This window comes from Numenius arquata, chromosome 8 (genome assembly GCF_964106895.1).
Source record: "Numenius arquata chromosome 8, bNumArq3.hap1.1, whole genome shotgun sequence".
In the NCBI taxonomy this organism is placed as follows: Eukaryota; Metazoa; Chordata; class Aves; order Charadriiformes; family Scolopacidae; genus Numenius; species Numenius arquata.
The window spans coordinates 32,136,112-32,160,770 of NC_133583.1; the positions used below are offsets into that span (position 1 = coordinate 32,136,112).

Consider the following 24,659-nt stretch of genomic DNA (forward strand, 5'->3'; position numbering starts at 1 on the left):
ATTCAGACATTCTTATGAAATCAGTGGGTGAAGGAAGAAGAAAAAGTTGCCTTTTACATTGAGTTCATTGTAATAACAACCTCAATAAAGAGTTCCAAATACATGATCTGCTAGACTAAATTGGAACTGATGTGTGTCTGAAATTAAGGGTGGATAAATCTGATAGTGCTGGTGAAAGACACAACACAAGCATGTCATGCTGTCCATGTCATGTCTGTAGTGCAATTAATGTTGGTAGTCTAGTTTCTTAATTATATTAATCTGTCAGTTTTGCCTAAGAGTAGATGATGTTTCATGTTTTTCTATAGAAAGGGATAAAGTAATGCATAAAATCATGGAATCTGTCAGCTTGAAGGTGGCAGGTGTTCCAGAGGCTCTGAGGTGCTTCTGTTTTTCACCTGCTCGTGTTTTGACCATAGGAAAGAAGATTGTGGGCACGTCTTACTGGCTTTTGAAACTTTTATCTTCATGTCATAACTTGTCTACTTTATCTGATCTGTCTTAGAGAAGGACTTATCTGAATCTTAACCTTTCTGATCAACTGCCAGCTCACTTTTCCAGGGAGCAGAATGGACATTAAGTGAGCTAACAAGAAATGTCCCTTAGCAGGCAAGACCTGCAGATTAGCCAGTTGTTCATTCCAGTCTCTGTAAATAAAAGGTTTTTTGAAACATGAGAGATTAAAAAGCACAAATGAAATTATTATCTGCTTTGTAGCTTAAAAACTTTGATGCTAAGTGTTTTGGGTGGCTTGAAAATTACAAAGACATTTGCAAAGCAAAATATCACAGATCTTTGAAGACTGCCTTTTTAAGCATCACACCTCTTGTACCAATGACAAACTCTCGCTCTAGCTGGCAAACCATTTATCTTGTACAGAGTAATTCTGTGACATCTTAAAAATTCCAGTGTAGGAGATGAATGGATTGAAGTATGCTCTTCTCTAGACTTGTCATGTCAGAGGAAGTGTGTGCAATTGATGTTGAACTTGCTTCCATTTACTGTCTTAAAGATTAAATGCTATGGTCTTGGTTACTTCAATGTTTAAAAATAAAACCAGAGATACTGTTGTTCAGTAACTGGCAAAGAGAACTAGCATATGCATGTATGACAAACCTGTTCATACCTACAGAGTTATCTAAGAATTTCCCCATTTCTAAGGTTTCATGGATCACTTAAGAAATCTTTATCAGAAAGAAAAAAGTTGCTAATTTTCAGCATGATCTTTACTTTTTATCTACTCTTAAACTAGCAGCTGGATCTGTTAGTAGCTGTGAAAAACAGTCCTGCATCCTTTTTTCTTAATGCTGTCAGCTGACAATTAACATTCCAAGGGTGGCAATCCATAGAGATGATGCTTAAAGGAAGAGGGATAAAAGTTCTAGTAATTCAGGAGAACTATTAATACATGATCACCTTCTCTTATAATTATGTATTTGGAAAGAACTGTGGGGCAACTGGGGTTACAATTTTTCTGTCCTTGGGATTAGCAAAAAGGAAAGATCCATTTTTCAAACAGTTACTGCTTCCTTGGGGGTTCCAGTTTAACATCACAGGTACTTTTTACATCCTGAAACTGGGAACTTATCCTGTTCATTTTAGTGAATAATTAGTAGCACCTTTAATGATTTTGAAGATCTTCAAAGTGTAAGCAGTGTGTTTACAATATGTTGTAGAAATTACTTACTTTAAAGGAAAAAAACCAAACCTTTTGTCTGCTTATTTGGGATTTTATTCAGCAGCACATCAGAAGTCTAGGAGACATTAGTGTTGATATTATCCTAGAAAACAATTTGAAAAGCTAAAATTCTGGGAATTGTGGCAATAGAGCATCTATTGGGACCTTTGATTGTGGTTGGTTGTTTTACCATTGTCTTCTGCACTGTCAGGTTCCTAACTAAGCGAGAACAGAAGCTGATGCAGCGTCGACAACATGCTGAAGAATTGTTGGAGTGGAAACGCCGCCTGGATGCAGAGGAAGCAGAGATACGGCAGATAGAAAAGCAGGCTCTTGCTGCCTGGGACAAAGAACTGCTCAAAACCAAAATAGCCAAGAAAGACCTGGGAGATCAGAGAACTGAGCCCAAAGGTAGTAGGAAGTGGGGGGGAATTGTTGCAAATGACAAGAGTAAAACATAATTTGACACAATGGTTGCTTAGGTTTGTACTTCCTTTCTTTTGTTGGTGTTTTGGTGGTGGTGGTTCTTCTCTGGACACTCTTAGAATCTCGATTTCTGCAGTCTTCACCATCTTCTGTTGCCTTGTTCTTTTAGCCCTATTTTACACCTTAGTTATATGTGTATTCCTCTTTTTCTATGTATTTTCTCAAGTGAGGAGTGCCACATAGGCCCATCAGATGTTTCCACATACAATTTAAGCTATATTTCTGTCTTTTCAAAACAAAAATACTGCACGATCTTTTGCTGATCTTCTGAACTTACTCCATTAAAACAATTTTCCCCTGTAGTGCTGTTTGTCTATTCTATTAGCGTTATTACTATTGCGGAGGATGGCTCTTACCAAGGGCTGCTTTCCCCTCATCTGCAGTTTCAAAAAATTGAAAGCCTTTTTTTCTTCTCTCTGTTGTTCATGCAGTACAACTGTTTGAAATCTGCAACTGTGTTAAAGTGTGCTAGGATGTAATTAGTATAAATGATGCTATGGTGAGGAAAAAATAAGTTCTCACATGTTGGGAGCTACAGCTTTACTGTTCTGTCTTAAGTGGACCCTGCTTTCAGCATGAAGCACAGAGAACGGGATTGCACTGGGAGAAAATAATGAAACTTCAGGGATTGTTCTAAAAACAATCCATTTTCTTCTTTTTCCCACTTTGCTGAAAGCAGGCAGCACGTCCTTTGAATGTGCGAAGGGAATTCAGAATTATGCCCTATTACATTTGTTGCCAAAAAGTCATGTGGATTTTAGGCGTCGTAAGACATTTTAAAGATGGTATGTATATGAGTCATTAAGTTCCAATGAACAGAAGTTCAGCATGAATGCTGAATTCTCATCCACAGATGAGAAAATACACTTGCTTTCAATTAATTGTATCTACCAGTAAGCATTGGAGCACAGCCCTGCTTCAGAAGTGCCTCCCTCTCCCCCAGCCTTTGCTCAAATATTGAGTAGTTCTCCATGGCTGCTTCAGTAATGCTGTGACTCCTGCGGAATTTAGTAAACAGGAATATTGAAAACCCAACTTATTATTTTACTTGTTGCCAGTTGAGAGACTCATGATGAAATCATAACATTAAAATGTTTTCTGCAGCTACTGTAAAGGAAGCAATCAATTCTAAATTCAAGATCTGGCTTGCAGATTATATGCTCCTCCATGACTTCTTCAGACTAATAGTGACTCTTGCTGGGGTATGGTCAACTGGAAGGACAGGTTTCCCTAATAATCTTTTTGGAGTGTGTTGTCCGGAAAACGTTAGAATATCCTGAAAACCTCTTTATTTTATATATTCAGCAATCACTAAGAACATGTGGCAGTCTGAAATCATAGTTCTATACTAAACATGCTTGTTCTTGCTCAATATTCCACCCTTGGTGTCTAGGTCACTGAAATAACACTTAGAATTTGACATGTATTGGTAGCAATTACTCTTTTATATGCAGGCAGCAGTATCTCTGAAGGCATATAAGTCAGTGCAAGTTCTTACACGCTTTGTTTTTTCTCTCTTTATTCAATTTCAGAAATGGCTAGTGAAGAAGAGTCTCCAGTGCCTTCTTGCTCTCATCTAAACAGTGAAAGCTCTATCCCAGAAGATCTTGGCAGTCTACCTGCTGAGTCTGTCCCATCAGAGAATATGGGCCACGAACAGCCAGAAAGCCCCGGTCAGAGTACAGCTAACGAAGAAATGGTTTATTCTGAAGAGTTCAAGTCCTCTACCTCACCTGGCAAACTTGTGAGTGAGCTTTTTATGCTATATGTATTCTTAGAGTTGTAAAAGGCTATCAGAAAAGTAGTAAGTATAGCCATCCCAGTGGTCAAAGCAGAGATTAAACTATTCTCTGTTTGCAGTACCATTTGACATTACTGTGAGTAAACATTGCAATCAGATATGTTTGTTGAAGTCTTGAGAAAAAGTTGCTTCAGCACAGAGTTTAGATATTTTTAAACTTGTGGGTAGTCTTGCAAAATGTTTTGCGTATGTCACGTAGGTATGCAATATTAAGTGGTGGAACACTGACCCAGTTTACCAGTGTGAATTAGCTGTAGGCTAGCTGGTTACCATTGTATAAATTCTTTCAGGCCATGGAAACTATGCTCTGTTTTTCTGCTTTGCTTTATTTGCAAGTAATGTATCCCAAAGTATAGTTATAGGATGAAGAAGCAGAGCTGTAACTTCATGTGCAATCCTTTGGGTTTCAGATTATGTCTGCTTGCTAGCTAATTCTGCCTTGTTCTCTTCTAACTATTACTTCTGCTTCGTTGATAATTTTGTTAAGCTTCGTCCTGTTAACTTTGTCCTGTGCTCAATGAGACAGGAAAAGCAGTGTCTGTGGGGTAAAAGAAGTGCTCATCCAGATTTATTACAAATGCTTTCTTGGAAGGTTTGCTGAGAAGATCGTGGGGTAAAATGTCTAATATGTGCCAGAGGTTATGTTCAAGGTGTGTAAAAGGTTGTGGTATAACGTTGAAGCAGTAAGTAGCATTTTGGAAGAATATTTGCACTTAGAACTTTTTGCTTGGCCTCAGACCAATAGTGCTGTGTTGTTTTACTGATTGAGAATGTCAGCGTGCACCCTTTATGTGGAATGGTCCTTTTGATTTCACAGATGTATTTACTAGGAATTCTATTGCCGTGGTTGTTACCAAATAAGATTACATAAACTGTATTGAACACCTGTGAGTCAGAACCCTGTCAGTTCACTTAGGTGGTAACAGAGTAGTCTAAGCAGGTTTACTGAAATCTAGGCTCGAAATAAGCAGTCAGCTATTGCTGCTCTTTGTATTTTTGTTTTATTTTCTAGTGAATTAAGATTAAATTCTTCTTAATTAGCAGTGGATAGGTACCATTGCTTATGAGGTGTTCTCTAGTCATGCTGTTCTTCCCTTGTAACTAGCTCCTGATGACAACCATCTCCTACTTTCAAACTAAGCTTTACAAGCAATTACTTATTTGTCCTTTTCTCCTATAGTCTCCTCCCAAAAGCAGCATATCTGTATCAAAGCAAGATTCCAGCAAAAGTAGCCATAGAACTGGAGGACAGCTACGTTCACCTGTGAAGTCTCATCAGATATCTCACAACTGGTCTGATGAATCTTTATCTATGACACAGTCAGGTAAGTGTAATGCCTGCTTGGGTTTAAATTGCTTTTTCAAAGCTTTTCCTTTTAACGAGTAAACTTGAAATGAAGGCACAGATGTGGGGAGGCAGACAGAAATTCATGGAAATTGCCAAGGTTTGGGGATTTGTGGAAGTATTTTCCCATGATGTAATTTGATCACTTCAGCTTAAGAAGGTCTTAATAGTTAGGTTAGGAGGTCTATATAGAATTTCTTCTTTCAGAAAGCAACACTGGTTCCTTCAGACAGGTATGAAGAAGATAAGAGTCAAAGTTGAGGTAGTCCTAGAATTTAAACATACCAAAGTTAGCTGTGCTTTTAACAGGTGACATGCCTCCACCCTTCTCCTTGTAAGAAAGCAAAATATGGTTCAGCAGCATATGATCATCTTCCTCCTGAACACAACCTGGCTGCAGAAGCAATTTAGCTCTGTTACCGTGGCAATATGAGTGAGCCTGTTGGGCCTGCACTGGCGTGTGCAGAACAAATGGATACTTCAGGACATATGCTTTTATTTCTGAAGGAGGGTTTGAACTGTGTGCAGTAAAATAAAGCCTAAGCTTGCATTCTGAGCTATAAAATACAAGATCTAGTATACGGACTTATTATCGGAGGTCTTTTATCGAGTATCCAAGCTGGCTACCAGTAAATGCCGAGGGAGACAATATTAGAGGTGAACTGGTACAGAGCGGTCCTTTCCCTGGTGTGCTCTCACAGTCTGTTAGTCATGTGGATTGCAGGGCTTCCTGAGCCATCGTTCAGTGGGTCACCATCGTCAGCTCTGTTAAGCTGTGAAGTCTGTTTTGAACCTTTCTGTAAAGCACAGAAATCTCTGAAATGTCTTGTATTCCCAGTGCAGTTGATACAGCATCATAAAATACTTCTTAGCAAATGACATACCATTTTCCTGCTAGTTTGGATTTTTTTTTTTAAGTCCCTAAATGATCAATAAGTCTTTGATGGAAAAAGAATTAGGTGGTTCTATTGTATGTACTGGCTGTTGTTTGTGATCGGTGGATAACTTACTGGCATGTGTACATATGCAGTCTTCATGGTGCTTGATGTAGCAAGCTTAATAATATTTTATGTTGGTTTTTTTATTTGGTTAATATGTATGTAAGTGCAATAGAAACTCAGTAATTTTGAGGCAGCTGTTCTCCTGCTGGATGGAGAAATGAATATGTAACACCTAGATATTTGCACTGAGTAATTTGTATTGGGGTTCTGCCTGGTGAGCAGTTTGCAACGCAATGAAGCATTCACCAACTTGATAAAGTTATTTTCAAATTCTGACTGAGAAACCACGTAAGGAAGCCATTATGAAAAGTCGAGCAGGCAACAGTGGTTATGAAAATAAAACTTTTTAGAACTAAAGTATTTGATTTCAAATGCTGAAGAAAGGTGTAAGAGGTGGGAAGTCCAACAAGGTGGTGCAGGTTTCACAATAAATCATTCCATTGTAAAGAGACAAATCTTCCAAGCTGCTGAGTAGTCATGAAGTCATTGCTATGTCAGTCCAATGCATGCGTACACAAGATCGTCAAAGATGAAAGCATGTGCAGATCTTTCCCTTATGAGTTGATCAAGAAAAGCTATAATTACATAGTGGTCACTTACTATTTGGGAGGAGTTGTTAATTACAGTGGCATCATAAAGTACTTCTGATTAGCAAGTGAGATTCCATTGTTTTTGTGCTGTGTTGTTGTGGTGGTGTGTTTGGGTTTTTTTAATTCTCTAAATGGTTAACAACAGTTGTTAATGGAAAAAGAGTATAGTAGTTTGATGTTATTTACTGGCTGTTGTTGATGGTGAAATCCTTCACTATCGTGGTTTGTTGTCTTGAGAAATTGATTAGCAAAATGTCCATCTGTTCCTGCCAGCTGACCAAATAATACTGGTGACTTACTTTCTAGGATGTTCAGTAAAGCAATTGGTGTTTATCAGCATCCAAGCCTTTTGGTCCAGAAAACATTATAGGTAATATTGAGCATTAGAAAAGCAAACCAGCCAAGATCCTTCTCTTTAAAAGCTGCAGCTGCTGCTATAGAAGAGGAAGGGGGACATCAGCCGCAGGGAGGAGCTCCAGTAAGACTATGACAGATAAATATTTTGAAGAGTTTTTGATACTTAGTTGTGGTAGCACCAATCTGGGAGAAGAATCTTGTTTTGCACTGTGGTGGTATACATTTAGAACAAGAAACAAGTGGATATGATATGGGTGGAAAAGAATAAGTAATGAGACGCTAAGGCAGTCTCTCTATAAAGTCTGAGAGATCAAGAGTTTGTCACAGCAGAAATAATGAAATTAGCAGAGTTACTGGGAGAATGGGGTTATCGTGCAGAGAATGGATCTAAGTATCTGGGGGCTGTCCCAAGGGAGAAAAGATGCAGAACATCATCAGACAGGCTGGAACACCAGGTTGCAAGGAATTCTGGGGATGGCGAGTAAAGGAGGAGATCTTATTAAAAACTACTAAGGATAATGATTAAGAAGAAAATTGAAAGATATTGGAAGATAGCTACAGTCAGTAATGGCATCATAGGAAGGTCTGTAAAATTGAACTTGGAGGAAAGACATGCCAAGTAACTTTGCATAAGCTATTACTGAGTAGTTTATCAAGTTCAACACTACCACCATTCATCCTGAATAAATTATCATCCTGAGGCCTGACAACAGTGAAAATCTCCGCATTGTTCAAATTGACTTTCCTTCCAACTATTGACCAGTCAGCTCTCCATTTCATAGATGTACTTAGTCTAGGTGGTAGGAAATCTAAACAGGCCAGAAACCTAAACTGTTTTTGGAGTCCACTGTTGCAAGTGAAATTCTCATCAATGAAGTGTACCTTATAGCTTGAAATTGTATATCATAATTGTAAACAAATATTTCAGATATATTATATATTCATCTTTGAGTTGTTATATTTTTAAATAAGTCAGAAAAAAATTAATTTCTGCAACAGCTAACGTGGTGAGCAGTTAATGAGGTAACAGCATAAACATGGGTGGTTGACGTGAACAAGTTTGGTAACAAGTTATTGTATGTATCACAGCCTTTCTCTTCTAAATTAAATAAGATGCAACACTTTTTCATATACACCTAGTAGTGTTGTGAATCTGAGACCCCACTTCAAGAGTCTTACTACGTTAAGATTAACATGTTGATGTTAAATTCTTTGATATTTTGCTTGGACCATATTTTATATTTACTAAATAACTGCTTATTGCTTTGCATAGAACTGCTTTGTGAGGTGCAAGCTTACAAAGACTAAACCTAAACTTTTTCAGAAACCACATCTGATCAAAGTGACATTGAAGGACGGATCAGGGCCCTGAAGGATGAACTACGGAAAAGGAAGTCTGTGGTTTACCAGCTGAAAAAGGAACAGAAAAAGAGACAAAAGGAGAGACTGAAGGCCCAGGAAGCCAGTCTGATCAAACAACTGGAGGTTAGGAACAGTAGGAAGAAGGGCGAAGTAGAAGATTGTTAGCCTTGGCTCAATCATTATAGTGTGGATATTGTTGGCAGAATATTGTATCAACAACTGTGAAAGACACATTATTGTGAAAGAAGTGTGTCTGTATTCTGGCTATTTAACTGTTTTCAATAATGAACTAGAGCCTTGAAGCAAAAATAGTATTCCCTTTTAAAATGGGTATTTTTAATGGGTTACTAGCAGCGTTCGGGCAACTTATATATGTTTATACACATGAGTACCCTAGCTTGGACTAAAGAGTGATGCATGTGTACTTTGTTTTTGCAAGTAAAGTCTAAAATTTCTAGGATTCACAACTGTAGAGCTTTAGGAAGTTAAACAGATTGCTTTACAGAGAAACCAAGTGTACCACTTATTCATTTAATAGGTTTGGATTGCTGAATTGTAGTTATGGTTTAGTAGACTAACAGTTTTAACTGTTCATGTGCAGTCGTATGATGAGTTTATCAAGAAGACTGAAGCAGAGCTGAGTCAAGATCTGGAGGCATCACCAACAGCCAAACCTCAGATTAAAACTCCATCCTCAGCTGCTGCTGAAAAACCTAAGATCAAGGCACCACCGCTTCACAGGTAACTGGGATTTCTTTTTGAGATTATTTTGAAACTGTGCTAAACGCTGTCTTAGCAGAAACCATGAGTGCAAAGAAAGCTGTCGACTGCTTTTCCTCAAAGCACTGGGCAGTGGCAGTATCTTGTTGACCTATTTGCTGATCTCATCAGTCCCAAAACAGCTAAGATGTACTGTCCTTTTAATCGTATGCATCTCACTCTTGTCCACTTTCAGTTGTGCAAGAACTGTGCTAAATAGTTGTATGGATTACAGACCTGAAGGAATTTTTGCCCATTTTGGTCATTCATTATGTCTGCCACACTGTGTGAGGGAAATCATTCATCTCTGCAACTGAAATCTGGTTTAGATCTTAGGTTTTAAAACGTAGAGAATTCAACTGATTTCTGCACTTCCTACTGTATTTTTAAGTGTTTCATTTTCTCCAGCAGATGGTGCGATTTTTAGTGCATTCAAATTAAAAAAACAAAACCAAAAAAACAAACATTTTTTTCATTTGACTGCAAAAAAGACTAAAGTTTGATTAGTCTTTTTAAAAATTACTTTCCAGGACTCTACAAACTCTCCTCTCTGTCCCAATTCCTATTTTCTAAGGTCACAGTATGTTGACAAAGCAAACTGTTTATGTTATCATTGGTGTGGTATTATAATTATAGATGGCTGTATTTCCATTTTTATCTATTTAAAAAAACCCAAGCCAACACACTCTGGTGTAACCATGATTCATGCAATTTGATTTTTCAAATTTAGGCCTGAGACAGCTAAAAACTGGAAATCACTGGCTGAATCAGAGCGATCCAGAGCATCTTTGGAATCTATTTCAGAACATGGAGGTATGTAACTGGAAGAATCTATGCTACAGATAAAGATCTCGAAGACTGACTGTTTTAAAATTCTTTAATCTTTTCCTTCTTGAATCAAGAAGAGGTTTTAAGAGAGGATGCAAACTTCATAAAGCCGTAATGATCCAACTATATTTTTTACAATTGTTATTTAGTAGGCTTCTGCTTTTGCTTTCCTGTATATTCAGTATTTAGTTTTACTCTTGGTGATGTTTGTGTGAAACCATAATTAAGTGACAACCTTTTTCCTTTCTTTTGTTTCTTGTTCCCTTATCACTTGAAGAAAGTAAAGAAACCAAAAATAATGAAGAATTTAGGAATGGGGGGGTGTTAGATACTTTTCAGTGTTTTGCTGTTGATCATTATCTAATTATTATCTACCATTCTAATCTTGGTTTTATTTGCGGCTTGCAAACAAATAACTGAGCCCTTACCTTGGCCTCAGTATTGCATGGGATTATGAAATACTGGTAGAAGGAACAGAATCTGAAAGAAAGCTTTAAAACACTGGAACTGGAAGAATGTTGCTCATGTTCATAGAACACCTAGAAATACATGTTTCCAAGGAACCAGTTTGTATCTTCTTTTAGCGTAGAAACCTTGATGTTAATTTTGTTGCCTGTGGTTGCAGTTTTCAATAAAACAATGCAGGCTATACAGTCTGCTGTAATTAACTTTTTATTTTCCTTCTAGATGCTCTGTCATCAAGAACTGAGAGATCTGTGTCTGTGCACACCAAGAAGGTGATAGATGTTCATGCAGAAGAACCTTCTGGAACACCTTCTTCTGTTTTAATGTCACCAAGGATTTCCAGAGCAGGATCTGGTGATTCCTTAGATAATGTACCCTCATCGTCTCTTCTCAAAGACATGAAAGACATTAGTAGGATATTCCATGGGTCAATGAACAATGTGGTAAAAGCATCCAATGATGAGGCTGTCTTCAGTCATAAATCTGAAATACAGGAAGACTTGGAATACATAAAGTCTGAGGAATATGAGACTGAAAGTTCTCATGTTAAGCCTTTCGAGAGTTCTCATGTCTTGTTGACATTAGATAAAGAACAGGAGAGCTCACTGGACATCCTTCCAAAGAAAGTCCTCCATTCTGAAGATGAACATCCTCAGAAGGAACTTTTTGGTTTGGCTCTGGCAAGTCTTCATGCTTCAGAAGAAATCTTAGAACAGAGACTGGCAGATAAAGATGCTGTAACTGGCCTGAGTGTAGAAGAGTATTCTCACAAATCAGCAGAGGAAAAAGGTTATCTGCTTTCAGAACAACTTTTAAGTCAAAAGGAGCCATCATACCTTGAAGACTTTGAAGGATCTTCCTCCAGAAAACAAGCATCAGTTGAAGAAACACTTCCTGAGCAATGTTACAAAGATGACTTTGAAGCACCTCTTCTTTCTCCTAACGGGGATGCTCAGTCACTGACAGAGCACTCACAGCACACACAAACCAGCAGAAGTAGATCCACTAGCCTTGGCAGTGATGGTGAAATCAGTGAATACCTCAGTGACAGGTCTTTCTCTCTGTCTGGCAGCATGCATTCAGAGAGGTTATTAGAACTTAAGTCTCCAACAGAACTTATAAAAAACACTGAACGTAGAGATGTGGAGCAAGAACAGGCCCCTACTGAATCACCGCTGTGGGCTTCTGTTTCAATCACAGAAGAAACAGATAGTTTGCCAAATTTCAACATTGGTGATAGAGTACTTGTGAGTAAAGTCCAACCAGGAACATTGCGATTCAAAGGTCTGACAAAGTTTGCCAAAGGGGTTTGGGCTGGTGTGGAGTTGGATAAACCTGAAGGGAACAATAATGGGACTTATGATGGCATTAAATATTTTGATTGCAAGGAAAAGCACGGTATTTTTGCTCCTCCTCAAAAAATCTCTCACATTACAGAAAGTATTGATAGCCATTTAGACACAAATAAGGATGAAGACTCATTCTTTGATGATAGACTGGAGAAGCAACACAAAGCTGAGCAGAAAGACAGAAGAAGTTCCAAACCTGGCAAAGAGGCTGAAAGCCAGAGCAGAGACGCAACAGAGAACTATTCCCAGGATAAAGCTCCTGCAGACACAGCTGTTTCAGATGCCTCAGCTGGTGAAAGGGTTGATGAGGAGTCATCTTCTAAAGTATGCAGCATAAAGGAGATTTCTGTAGCTACTCAATCACTTGCCCAAGAACAGTCAGTGGTGAATTATCTGAAGCATGCTGTAAAAGAGGAGACCAGCCTTGCTCCTCTCATTTCTGGTGTTGTGGATGAGATTTCCACTGTTCAGTTGGATGACATCTCAGATTTCCTTTCTGAAAAACTTGAGAGGCAGAAGACACTGGGGGAAGAATGTGCTGAGAAGTTAGATGATCTCTCTCCTGAAGTTGTGGAGAAGCCTGCAACTCCACTTCTGGATTTGCTGACAAAGGAAAAGAACCAGTTAGAAGCCCAGCTTAGACTACCAGTTAGAGAGGAAGAAAAGTCAAAAGACCAACTGGAAAAGGTCAGTTTGCTGACAGACAGTCTACTTAGGGATTTTGTGAAAGACACAGTCAATCAGTTACAGCAAATAAAGAAGGTCAGGAATGAGAAAATCCAGCTCAGCAACCAGGAGCTCTGTGATGTGAAGGAGATATCCAGTACCTCTTCCCAGCAGGTAGAAAACCAGATTCCCAATGGACTGAATAACTTTTTTCTAAGTTCGGATTTGGAAGATGAAAGAGAAGAACTTTCCTCTCCAGACATGTGTCCCAGACCAGTGAGTAACACACATCTTGCACTGATTTTAAGAGTTGATTGTTCCTTTGGTGATTGAATCTGAGGAATGCTGTGTGGGCACCAGTTTTTCTCACAAGTTCTATTTGGTGATGTGGAGGTTGCCTGTATGTATGTCTTTTCCATGTGTGTTCTTGTGTATCCTAGTTCACAGCTCATTTTGGTCACCTTACAGGCTTAAAGACACATTTTGGCACATGAAAGTGAATAATACTTCATTTAGGTTGCATTTTGCCTACGTATTCAATTTGTATTTAATCCTTACCCCCAGTTTTTATTCTAAAAATGGCAAAATACAATAAACTGTAAACTTGCCTCTGTCTATTCTTGGTATGAAATAATTATCCTCAAACATAGTTAGTTGCTGTGGAGGTCAATAAGGTGTCAGACTGCTGTATCCACTGAACTAATATATCATGAGTAGTGGAAGTTTAAGCTTCCTCAGAACAACCATTAATGATACAGATACAGGACTGGGCCTTTCTGCTGAAGATCCCAGCAAACCTGTCTGCTTTGCCATTGATCTCAATATATTATCATCACAGAAAGCTTCAGCCCGTTTCATCAGTGTGGGCACTGCTTAGTCACTAAAACAGCCATCATCTGCTAAAAGCTTTTAGGGGGTTGATTCAGATCTGAGACTGCTGGTAAGTGAAGTGAAAAGTTATATGTCACATTATCAGTCTTTAAACCACTCAGCCTTTCATAAACATTTGAACGTTAGGACAGACAGTGGGCAGGATGCAGTCTCTCAAGATCTGCGGGAATCCTCTGAAAGCATTCATCAGTAATGGTAGAAACCCCAGGTATTTGAATCAAAACATTTCTAATTTTACTGTGGGCTACTTATTATTTTTCTTAGTATTTGTGCATATATTGCCAGTTACAATAACGGAGCATTTAAAAATATAAGTTGAGTTAGACAACAGTATGACATTGCTTTTATATTTACTCTGTGGCTCTTAATTCACAGGAGAGTCCAGTGTTTGGTGCCAGTGGTCAGGAAGAGCTTGCCAAGAGACTGGCAGAGCTGGAGCTCAATCGGGAGTTCCTGAGTGTGGTGGGAGATGATCAAGACTGGTTTGACGAGGACTATGGCCTGAGTTCCCATAAGGTCCAGCACAAGCAAGCTGAGGAACCAGCAGTGCTGCCCAAGGTAGAACCGCAGAAAGTGCCAACAAAGCTGTGTGAGGAGCCTTTGGCGGTCCCTCATACTGTGGTGGAGGTGGAAGGTATGGTACATGCAGCAGCTGAGGAACTCTGGAAACTGAAAGAGCTGGGTCATGATCTGCAAAGTTTCAGCCTTCATACAGATCTCAGCAGTACCCTCAAAGAGCAGGACACAGACACGATAAACAAGCAGGTTTATAAAAAGGTACAGTCTTCAGGCATTTTGTTCTTGCCCTTTGAATGTTTACCACGAACAGCAGCAGCCTTAACTTTTACTTCTTTCTTTAAGGTGGTATTTGATTTAACGAGAGAGATCTTTGGGGAAATCTTTGCTGAGGATCCTAATCTAAATCAGCCTATTTGGATGAAACCATGTAGGATCGCATCTGCCTACTTTCGCCGAGTGAAAGATCCAAATGATCTAGATGAAATCAAGGTAGGAAGAAATCTTTGTTGTGCAGGGAAAGAGATGAAAAATATTGTACTGGCACTTGCCTGAGTCTTAAAAGATCATAACAGGTGTATCCAGCAAGAGATGAGTTGAAAAGACAAATAAGATTACAGACCTGAAAGGGAGTTGGTCAAAATGGTCCTTTTTTAATTCAACAGTTTTGCCTCCCTGTCCTTTTGGCTGATACTGGTTGCTTTTAAACCTTAGTCCTCTGTGCAGCATTGCCAGGATGACCTTGATCTTATACAATTGGTGTGCTGACAGACGGCAGCTTTAGCAGATTTCAGTGGAACTCTGTATGGGTGTATTGGTGTGGATCCAACGGTAGGGTTGGGCCAAATGGGATGAGCTGGATTTTTTTATTCGGACACACCTGTGCCAGCCTCACTGACGACAGCGGGAGTTGCCCAGAGGGACCCAAAATTTGACTGGTGAAGGCATTGTTGTATTTGGCAAGCCAGAGAAGGTCTCCTGTTAATGGTGGTAGTGTTCAAGAAAGGACAAAACCCCGAGAAGCTGGAGTCTGACTGGACCTAGGTTAAACTTGCAGGGCTGGATATTTGGAAAAAAAAAAACTGTCTCCCTGAAAGTGCTCAACAAAAAACCTTTCATACAGGTCATCAGGGCACAAATGAAGACTTTCACCTGTATTGTTTCTTCTGAAATTAGGAGGTTTTTGACTGTATTTCTGCATTTTGATTAACCTGCTGAAGATACAGCATGTTGACTGTCTAGAAAAGACAGAAATACCATCTAGATGACACTATTAGTTGAAAAGACTTTCAAAAGTGTGTGGCAGGGGAGAGAGCAGGGGCACAGGACAAGGACACCAAACTCCCACCCTGCTTTTTTTTTAATATTCTCCCATAAAATGAATTGTCATAATCTCCTGTTTGCTGTACTGTTTAATTGAAGGTTTATGTTTTTAAGATTGTTTGAGCAGTGGGTGTCTTTTTTTTTTTTTTTTTTCCCCACACACTGCTGGATTTAATAATTGTTCTGCCTATGTAACGCTGCCTCAGAGATTTTCACTGTAACTTTCTTGCATGCACCGCATGTCTCTCAGCTAAACGGAAAGCATGCTATTAATGTGACTTTTGAGGGTAGGTACTTTGCATGTTTCGTTTCTTAGCTCAAAATGTGATAAATCTCACCTTTACCTCTGCCTTCTGTAGAGCTTCATTGCAGCTGAAGTTCTGAAGTTGTTCAGCCTGAGGAAGGAGCCTAATCACAAAACAGACTGGCAGAAGATGATGAAATTCGGGCGGAAGAAACGAGACCGAGTGGATCATATACTGGTCAGTGGATGAAAATAAGCAATTGACAGATACTGTCCACCAGACTGAAGTGTGACATACAATTGTATTTTTCAGTATCCAATCATGCTGTTTAAAGAATACAGTGTGTGTGAGGTCTTGATAAAAGTGTTTAGTTTAGAGAGTACCCTGTTGACAAAAAGAGAAATCCAGTGCCAGTGAAATAAGGTGACTCGAGTGAATTCTCTGTTCATGGCTACTGATTTGACTGGAGTATGAATTTGCCCGCTCCCAGAAGGTTAAAGCATGAATTTACAGACAGAAACACTGCAATATTTGACTAAAAGGAGAGTAAACTTTTACTTTGGGATGGGAATATGTTTTTCTTCTTACTTTTAATTTTTTAAGTAATATTGTGTAACTTGGAGACAGCAATACTGAGAACTTAATAGACCAGATTGCTAACCAGATTCAACTGAAAGGCTGCAAAAGTTGTTGAGTTAGAACTCAACAGTATGGGACATGATGATCCCTAGTACAAGGTAACCAGTCTGCCGGACGGTACCCACACCTAAGCATTTCCTCAAAGCTAAGCAACCAACAGGACTTCTGCTCCTCTAGTACTTGAGGTGAATGCAGCTGCTGATGGGGCAGAGGCAGGTCAGCGTTAAAACTGCTTAAGATAGAGCATGTCTGGCTGTGTACTAGTTTTTGAAAGTTACTTGCTGGCTTGTATTGCGGGATGATTAACATCTTTATTGGCTATAATGATAGTGAAGGTTCTGCTTGGGAATATGAGTCGTCATTAACACCATGCTTCACTTAATTATACCTGAAATTGATTCCACACACGCGCACATATAAGTAACTTCGAGTCATGGGTCGTGTGGTCTTTTAATTGCCCATCAGTGGAAGGCTTCCAACATAGGTTTTTTCCCAGGGTTTAATTTTAATTGTATGTAAATAGAATATCTATGTATAGGACCTCTATATGTACTAGGATATGTCCTAGTACACTTGATTCTGGGATACACTCGATTCTGGGATATCAAGGCTGTTAAAGGATGCACAAAAAATACATGTTTGGATCCCTGAGAGAACTAACAGTACAACTTCTGTGCTTGTGTACAAATTTCCTGATTTCTTTGAACCATACCTGGAAAGAAAGATTCCTGACTGGGAAAATTGTTCTAGTTGAAGGCATTCAAAGTGCTTTAGGTGGAACGAGTTCAGACAGTCTGGTCTGTGATTTATATGCAGCCCCAGATATCAAAGGTTAATGGAGCTCTGACAAGCTTGGCTTAATAAATAATGCGTTTAATTTTTTGTTCTCCCAAGAATATGGTAATAATATTTTAGCTGAAGACTCAGAATAACTCTGCGAAGATTGCAGCATGCCATGCTTTATGAATAAGGTAGTCTCAGTGACATCTGCTAACAAATTTATACTGTAATGTGAGACACTATCAGAGAAACTTCTAACTGAAAATCTAAAGAGTTAGTGTTCAATTTCTCTTACCTTGTTTTAATAAAATCTGTACAAAACATGAAGTATCTCGATAGCTTTCTCTGTCTCCTAGTTAGCCTCCAACTTGTGCTTAAGGTCATGATAATGTAAATCCAAGATCATAAGTGGATATACAGGTCTGTGCTGACTACCCACTAGTAACTCATGGTGTAGCCCTGAGAGGTCAGTCTTCGAGTTTTCCAAATTTTGTTTAAAGTATATTCAAGTAGTGCAACATAGCAATTTCCTGAACGAGGAATCAAGACTTAACTTGGTAGGCTTAGGTGCTCTAGAAGCTTCTTTAGAAATCTCAATTGAAAGTGCTTTGTGAAGTTTTCATGAAGATTTAGCCAATATACACTTCTTGCAACGTGCAGGGGGTGTCATTGTGAGTACATATATGAGCTGTTTGATTCTCCACATTCTTTTGCTGCTTATAAAGACAAAGGCTGTTAAAAGAAAACATAATCTTCTTAAAGCAGAGGTAGACATTCTTAAGCTCCTGTTATTTGTGTTTAAGTAACAGGTCCTTCTAAGTTTCTTCATTTCCTCTTCAAGTAAAACCAGCCTTCAAATGAAAACATCCTTTGATAGTTTTCTATTGAGACAGCTACGTAATTTTAGTCTCTTTGAGAGGACCGAACACATCTGACTGTCCAGTACGTTCTGACCTAGGATCTAGGCATGACTAAGGGCGAGAAGGGTTTTGATACAGAGGAAGCGGATGCTGTTGTGTGCCGCCTTCTCCAGCACATTATTAACAACTGTCAAATAGTGGCATCAAGCGGCTCTAAAACCAGGAGTCATGGCTGTTTGCTGAATTCCCTTTTATTTCTTCTGAAGGCACAGAAGCAAGTGCCAAGCTATTCTTCCCAGCTTAATCTCTTCCTGATTAGCCCTGGATGTGTCCTTCTTGGGTTTATCATACTAAACCCAGTTCCTAGGGGTTCTTGTCTCCACCAAAGGTTCATGCTTGTGGGGAAGAGGCACAGCAGTAGAAGCAACCTGTGCTGCACTGGTGCTCTCTGTGATGCTGGGTCCTGTGGGTGACTACAGCCAGCCATCCCACCTGCTGGAAACTAAGAGGAGAACAGGATGGATTAGCGCTTCACCTTCTTGCTCTGCCTTGATCTTTGCTGCTTCCCCCAGTCACTGCACCTTTAGTTACATTTTCACTTTTGGCTGTGCTTTCCCAGCACTTACATCAATATAGTTAACCATGTTTTCCTGCCAGTTACAAAAAAAACATTTTCCTCTTCTACTTTTTTTCAGCACTGTTAGCTTTGATCAGGCATCTCTGTCCTCAGAAAGTATTGGTATTGGGATTTCTTAAAAGACATCTCTGATCTGCTGGATAGTTGCTCCAGTTATTAACATTTACAGTAAATCTTGGCTTTTAGTAAACAAATACAGGAGGTTCACGTTTATGAAAAGCTCCTTTGTTTAAAATCAAGTTAAAGGAGTGTTTAGGTGTTTACTTTCTTCTCGTGTCCCTTCGTGTTGCCACCTTTATCACATGCATGCTGTCTGTGCTCTGTGGGAGAATCCCAAATATACACCTAGACTGAGGTGCCACATTTTGGTACATCAAGGCTGCCTGCACCTTTCAAAAACTCTTTTTAGTTTAAAAAGCAAGAGCCCTTGTATGTCCTTATTTAAGTTCGGGTGCTAACAATAGACTGTTTGCACTACTTTTTTTTTTTCCACTTGGGTCTTCAGCCAAAACTCCTTGTGCTGATCTGTTTGCACAAACTCTGCCATTGCTTTCCCTGCCACCCCCCCCTTCCCTTTTATCCGGAGCTTGAGAAAGCAAAGCTCACATAATACTGCCAACCCTATGTGTTTATCTTTCACACCTGAGGAGCCTGCCAACAGAGTGCTGAAAAGTACTTGATCTACTGACCTGTTGACTTAACGGCTAGTGTGTTTCTTTCCATGCAGTTTTGAACTCTGCAACAAAGCAAAGCTGTTCCTGTCAAGCTGTCTTAATTGGAAGGCCCACTTGTGTGGCGCTGGAGACTTAAACCCAAAAGGAGCGCAGCAATAAGAAGAGAATCGAAGCCTGCCCGTATGCACAGTCATACGTCTTAAGGTTTCCAAGCACTCTGAGGGTGAAGGGCTGTGAGAATGCACCTGCCTGCCTTCCTCCGACTGGCATTCTTCCAAGGCAGTAGTTTATTTCTAGATTTCTGTACTTTTCAGTCTCCAAGTGATCTACTTACACCTTAAATGTAGTTAATTTTGCAGATATTCGTGGTGTTGAATAGGAACCTTCAGAAATCTAAACCTAATAATTTACTTTTTAAAGTTTCCTTCAGATTATATTATTTTCAGTGTTACTTTTTGGATACTGTGGCATTTATTACATGGCCAGCAGGACCATGCTTCCTCATTATCTTCTGATTATTTTTTTATGTGTGTGTGTGCCGCCTTCTTTCGAGTGTTTAAAATAAAAACAAACCAAAGCGCACACAAACCATACTGCACAGCCTTCTGCATTGTGTCGCTATTTATCTTTTCCTATAGGATTGAATCCAGTTTCATTAGAACAGGCATTCTTTTTCCTGACTTTGCACAAATGCAGTTTCTCTCCGAGTTTACTTCCTGGTATCAAATACGTAATTTTTTTCTTTTGTCATGAGGATGTGCAAGAACTTAAATGCTGTTCGTGTACTGAAGACAATGCAAAGCCCGCTTCCATGAAAGCCGTGATAGTCACCAAACGTAAGCCAAATATAAGCAAACTGTCTCCATTGATTAGAAGCAGTTTGAAATACTACAATAAATGGATAAAACATTTCCGAGACAAAGCAGTTGCAAGTTCCTTGGCTCAGATGTCTGCAGCTAGGGCTGCGAAGCAGCATGGCAGTTTCCACACATGTTCTGAATACTCTATAAACAAGACTTGCCTGCAGCTGCAAGTTGCACATTCTCTGAGTTTTCCAAAAGTATGCTCGAGGAAGTCCTCCTAATGTCCTAATGCCAAAGGAAATTGTGCACTGTGCCTCTGAGAAAAGGGGAGTGATACAGGCAAGAGAAAATTAATCACTGATACGGTTTTTCTTTCTTGATCTTTCTGTTGCTATTTAACATCCAGCCTTTCTCTGCCCGTGTCAAGTTACCTTGCGCTCTCTCCTTTGCTTGTGTTTCTTTATCCTGTGAATCTCTCTTTTTTTTTTTTTTTCCCCCCTTCTCTTCCCCCCCGCCCCTTCTCCTGGAGTACAGTAAAGGAACTGTCCCATCACATAGTTGCAAGTGAGACAGAATAAACAACAGCTTAGTGTGGATCTGGGTATTAGGGTTTGTTTAAGGGCCAGTGAGATCAGAGCTTTTAACCTGCTTGGTTATTTTGCTGACTTGCTTCCTCCCACCCACAGTGTTACATTCACTAGGTCTCAACTTTGCTTCCCAGCAGTGAGGTCGCTGCCAGCCTGGGAGGGTCGGGCAGAAAATTGCATCAGTTGGTATTTTACAGCTGCTCCAAGTTACCAATCTTGGATGTCATCAGTCAACGTTCCTGAGCGTCCCCCAGCATTTGTTTCCACCCGCCTCCTTCATCACCAGGATCTTTCCTCCAGCCAGGATCTTCACCTTCTCCCTTTGGAGCCCCTGTTTTCTCTCCCAGACTCCTTCTGCTTTTTGGGAACCCTTCTTTTTGGCACCACCTCCTTCTTTTTGTGATGCCTGTCTCTTGCTTTTCCTCATCTAAATAGTCTGTGCTACAGACACACAACACATGATCAGCTTCTAAATTGGTGCTTCTATCTTATGCCTCTTTATTGATGGGAGGACTTGGGTCACACTGCTATTGTTTAGTCCAGGGTTTATCAAAATTTATAACCAGCATATACCAGTTGCAGGCAGCAAGCTTCTGCTTCAGAGAGAGTGCAAAAATCTGTTTCAGACATTCGCTCCTACACAAACTTACAGCCAATTATCAGCAGCTTGTTAGTGTTCTATTTAAATTATTTTTCACCTACAACTCTTGTTCAAAGTGTGATTGCCAGTGTTGTTGCTTCTTCCTTATTAGTAAGAAGCATAATGAAACCATTAACACCTTGTCTTTGACAGCAGAGGAGCACTTGCTGTGCTAGCACAGAGATTTGTAAGCATGTGGCATGACTCCTCCAAAGCTTTTTGCGGGATGAGATCCCTGCCCCTCTCCCCAGGCGCTCTCAAGAGAGGGAGAAAGGAGCTGTCAGACTGAAACCCCATGTCTAACTGAAGCCTTATGAATGGCTACAAACCCTGAAGCAGTGCCGGTTCCCTGGGGTTCCCATAGCAGCCTGTTCTTGGACTTCACACAGTGTTTGGGTTATTGAATCATCATTATGCTACAGCAGCTGTCATCTTCAAAACAGACAAGTTTCTGGGTGGTTTATCTTCAGGCAAAAAAAAATATTACATATTGATACTGGATTAGTGGATTTTGAGTATGTTTTAACCTTGTTTTGGCAGTGTCTAGGTGTCTGTCCCACTTGTAAATGTACAGTGTAAATGTATTTTGAGTTCAGAGCGTAGGATTTATGGTCAGAGGAGCTTTCTGCTGAAGCTGAGAAGAGAAAGCGCTTTCTGCAGGTTTACTTTCTCATTTTAAATATGAGTGATGATTGCACACACTCTTTCTTTTCTCAAAAGTTTGAACTTTTGGACTTTTGTTTTGGGTATATCTGTAATACTGAAATGGTCACCAAGACAAATTTTTAATAAGTTTAATTGGAGATGCCCAGTCTGGAGAGACTCTCCGTAAGACTTGATTTGCTGAATGAAATTATATATTTCTGTCTGTTACTAAAACACTTATTTGCCAATGACCAGTAAAACAGGATTTCACATGTCAACAATTCAGGAATAGAAGGAAGTAAATACTCATGGAGTTACTCTTTTGGCTGTAATGGCACAAAATTCCATTTGCAATAATGCTCTCAAATCCAATGAAGCATGGAGTATTCTGTGCAAATGCCTTGTAGTACTATCATACAACACATGCAGCATTTTGTCTTCTTATATAGAAGAATTGGAAAAGTTAGTTATTTCCTTTAGGTTTTCTAATTCTTACTCAAATAAAATGAACTGCAGTAAAGTCTTTTCTTTTTCTTCTTCCCCCGTTCAAGGCCTTTGCACGATTTCTTACCAGTTTAAGCTTCATGGAATCAGCTTCTTGCAAATATGCAATTAGAGGCCTTTTTAATGGAGCTTCTGCTGTTGGCTAAGAATATCCCATTAGCTGAGTTCTTTTAAGTGAAAAACTTGTGCAGGAATATGAAATCCTTTGAAATAGATGCTAAAGTGAAGGGCAGAAAACGTTCATACAGTAAAACAACCTGGTTCAAATAGATCTGTGTTCATTTTGCTATTGCAAGCATTTCCTGTAATCTCTTACAAAGACAGATGTGCTGTTGGCAGATGCACACTGTTTTGGACTCGTTCTGGAACTTTGCAGGGGATATTATCCTAGAGCAACAGAATTGTGACGTTTGTTTTGGTTTTTTTCCTTTCTAACCTTCAAGGTGCAGGAACTTCACGAGGAAGAAGCACAGTGGGTGAACTATGACGAGGATGAACTGTGTGTAAAGATGCAGTTGGCAGACGGGATCTTCGAGGCCTTAATCAGAGACACTGTTGATGTACTGAACCAGATAAATGAGAAACAGCGGAGATTGCTGCTTGTCTGACCGTGCTGAAAATAAACTTACAGCTGCGTAACCACTGAGTCACCGGCCTTTCTGACTCCTGACGTACTCTCCATCCTGCAAGCGCTGCTGCTGGACTTCCATGCGTGGAGTTTAAAGGCAGTTCAGATGTGATTAAAGGAACCTGAATTCGCATCCGCTGCCACTAGAGACCTCGCACCAGATTTATTATTTGGAACAAGCTGATCCCTCGCTCGAGGCTGTATTGTGGAGTGCTCAAGACTGTTCATGTGCCAATGCACTTATGCCACATAACTGTCAGCAGCCATTTGGGGCCCAGGCCTGGGGCTTTGACATGTTCAGCTTGTGGTCTGAAAGGGTTGGGTTAAGTTGGGATACTGGATGCTTTGCTGGAATGGCTGTCAGCCATCAGTACTCAACTTGTCTTTAGAAATGTGAGTAATTTGGAGAAGAAACGGTTTGGTCAGGTTTTAGTCATAAACAGAGACTTACCATACTGAAGAGTGTTATAATCTTAACACCTCTTCTCCTGCAGCCCTAACAATGTGCATCAGTTTTTTCTGCTCCAGAGCCCATTGAATTCCCTTCTCTGTGAAGTTGGTTTTCACCTTTCTTCTGTGATGTGGTACCAAGTATGGTGCCGGCCAGTCCAGGGGAATTAGATAATGTTGCTTTCTGCATTCAAGTAAAGAATTCTTGCTGCTTTTCCTATGTAACTTGCTTCAGTCCCAAGGTGGAGCAAGATAAAGGCCACCTAATATCAAGCATGAAAGATGAGCCCATGGACAACTTTCCTCCTACCATGTAGCACTTCTCTTCCTGGAGCACCAGCTGCTCCCAGATAATGGATACTCAGGACTTTCTCAGGCGTGAGAGATGCAGGAGTGGAAAATACTTCCTCCCGAAAATTTGGCCTTCAGTCCCTCAGCTTCCTCCCTTACTGTCACCTGATAAATTTGAGCAGCTGTTACTTGAACAATTTAGAGAACAGAGTGTATTCACCAAAGAAAGCAGTGTCCAGTGCTTGACCGTCTGCATGTTTTGTGCTTGTGGGTTTTTTATTTATTTTCAGATAATTTATTAAGTGGGTTATAGGAGAGTGTCCTGTGCAGTTGGCTGCACTGTCTTAGGTTTTGAGACAGCTGAACTTGAGAAGGCATCTGTTCTGGAAATTTCCAGAGCCCCATACTCTTCGCACAAAACCTCCAGCTTCTTGAGACAGACTTCCTTCTGCTAAGTGCTCCTGCCTAACCTGTCCCTCCCATTCTTGTGTTTTTATTGGAGGAACACAGTCTGGGGTCAGACGTTGATGCCTTAATAGTGGATGTCCCTGTTTGCTAACCTGGGACAAGACCCAGAGGAGAGTCAGATTCTCCAGACACACTGAAGCGCAGAAAGACACTTTGAAGCCCTTGGAGGTGCCCCAGAGATGCCGCAACCCATCTATCGATGTGGCGGGGAGATCTCTACTGTCTCTTTCATCTGCTTGGTTCTTGGGCTTCCTGCTATGCATACCTCTGCTACTGCTCCATTTTGTTTTCTCTTTTCCACCTTCTTTTTTTTTTTTTTTTAAGCTATCATTGGAGTATTTGCATTTTGCACAATGACACACAGCTGGTAACTTCTTCAGGGACAGCACTG

General features: G+C 39.9%; 1 protein-coding gene across 1 annotated transcript in view; it reads left to right on the forward strand.

The window, feature by feature from the left end:
- CEP350 (centrosomal protein 350) overlaps window positions 1–23,452 on the forward strand; it is a 63,702-nt gene extending 40,250 nt beyond the window's left edge. Inside the window, exons 27-37 of the mRNA XM_074151769.1 lie at window positions 1,890–2,089; window positions 3,697–3,908; window positions 5,146–5,290; window positions 8,583–8,743; window positions 9,222–9,361; window positions 10,110–10,192; window positions 10,895–12,963; window positions 13,954–14,355; window positions 14,440–14,586; window positions 15,777–15,899; window positions 22,875–23,452. Of these exons, the coding sequence (XP_074007870.1) occupies window positions 1,890–2,089; window positions 3,697–3,908; window positions 5,146–5,290; window positions 8,583–8,743; window positions 9,222–9,361; window positions 10,110–10,192; window positions 10,895–12,963; window positions 13,954–14,355; window positions 14,440–14,586; window positions 15,777–15,899; window positions 22,875–23,039 (3,847 nt within the window). The 3' untranslated portion in view covers window positions 23,040–23,452. The remainder of the gene's footprint in view (window positions 1–1,889; window positions 2,090–3,696; window positions 3,909–5,145; window positions 5,291–8,582; window positions 8,744–9,221; window positions 9,362–10,109; window positions 10,193–10,894; window positions 12,964–13,953; window positions 14,356–14,439; window positions 14,587–15,776; window positions 15,900–22,874) is intronic.
- The last annotated feature ends 1,207 nt before the right edge of the window (window positions 23,453–24,659 follow it).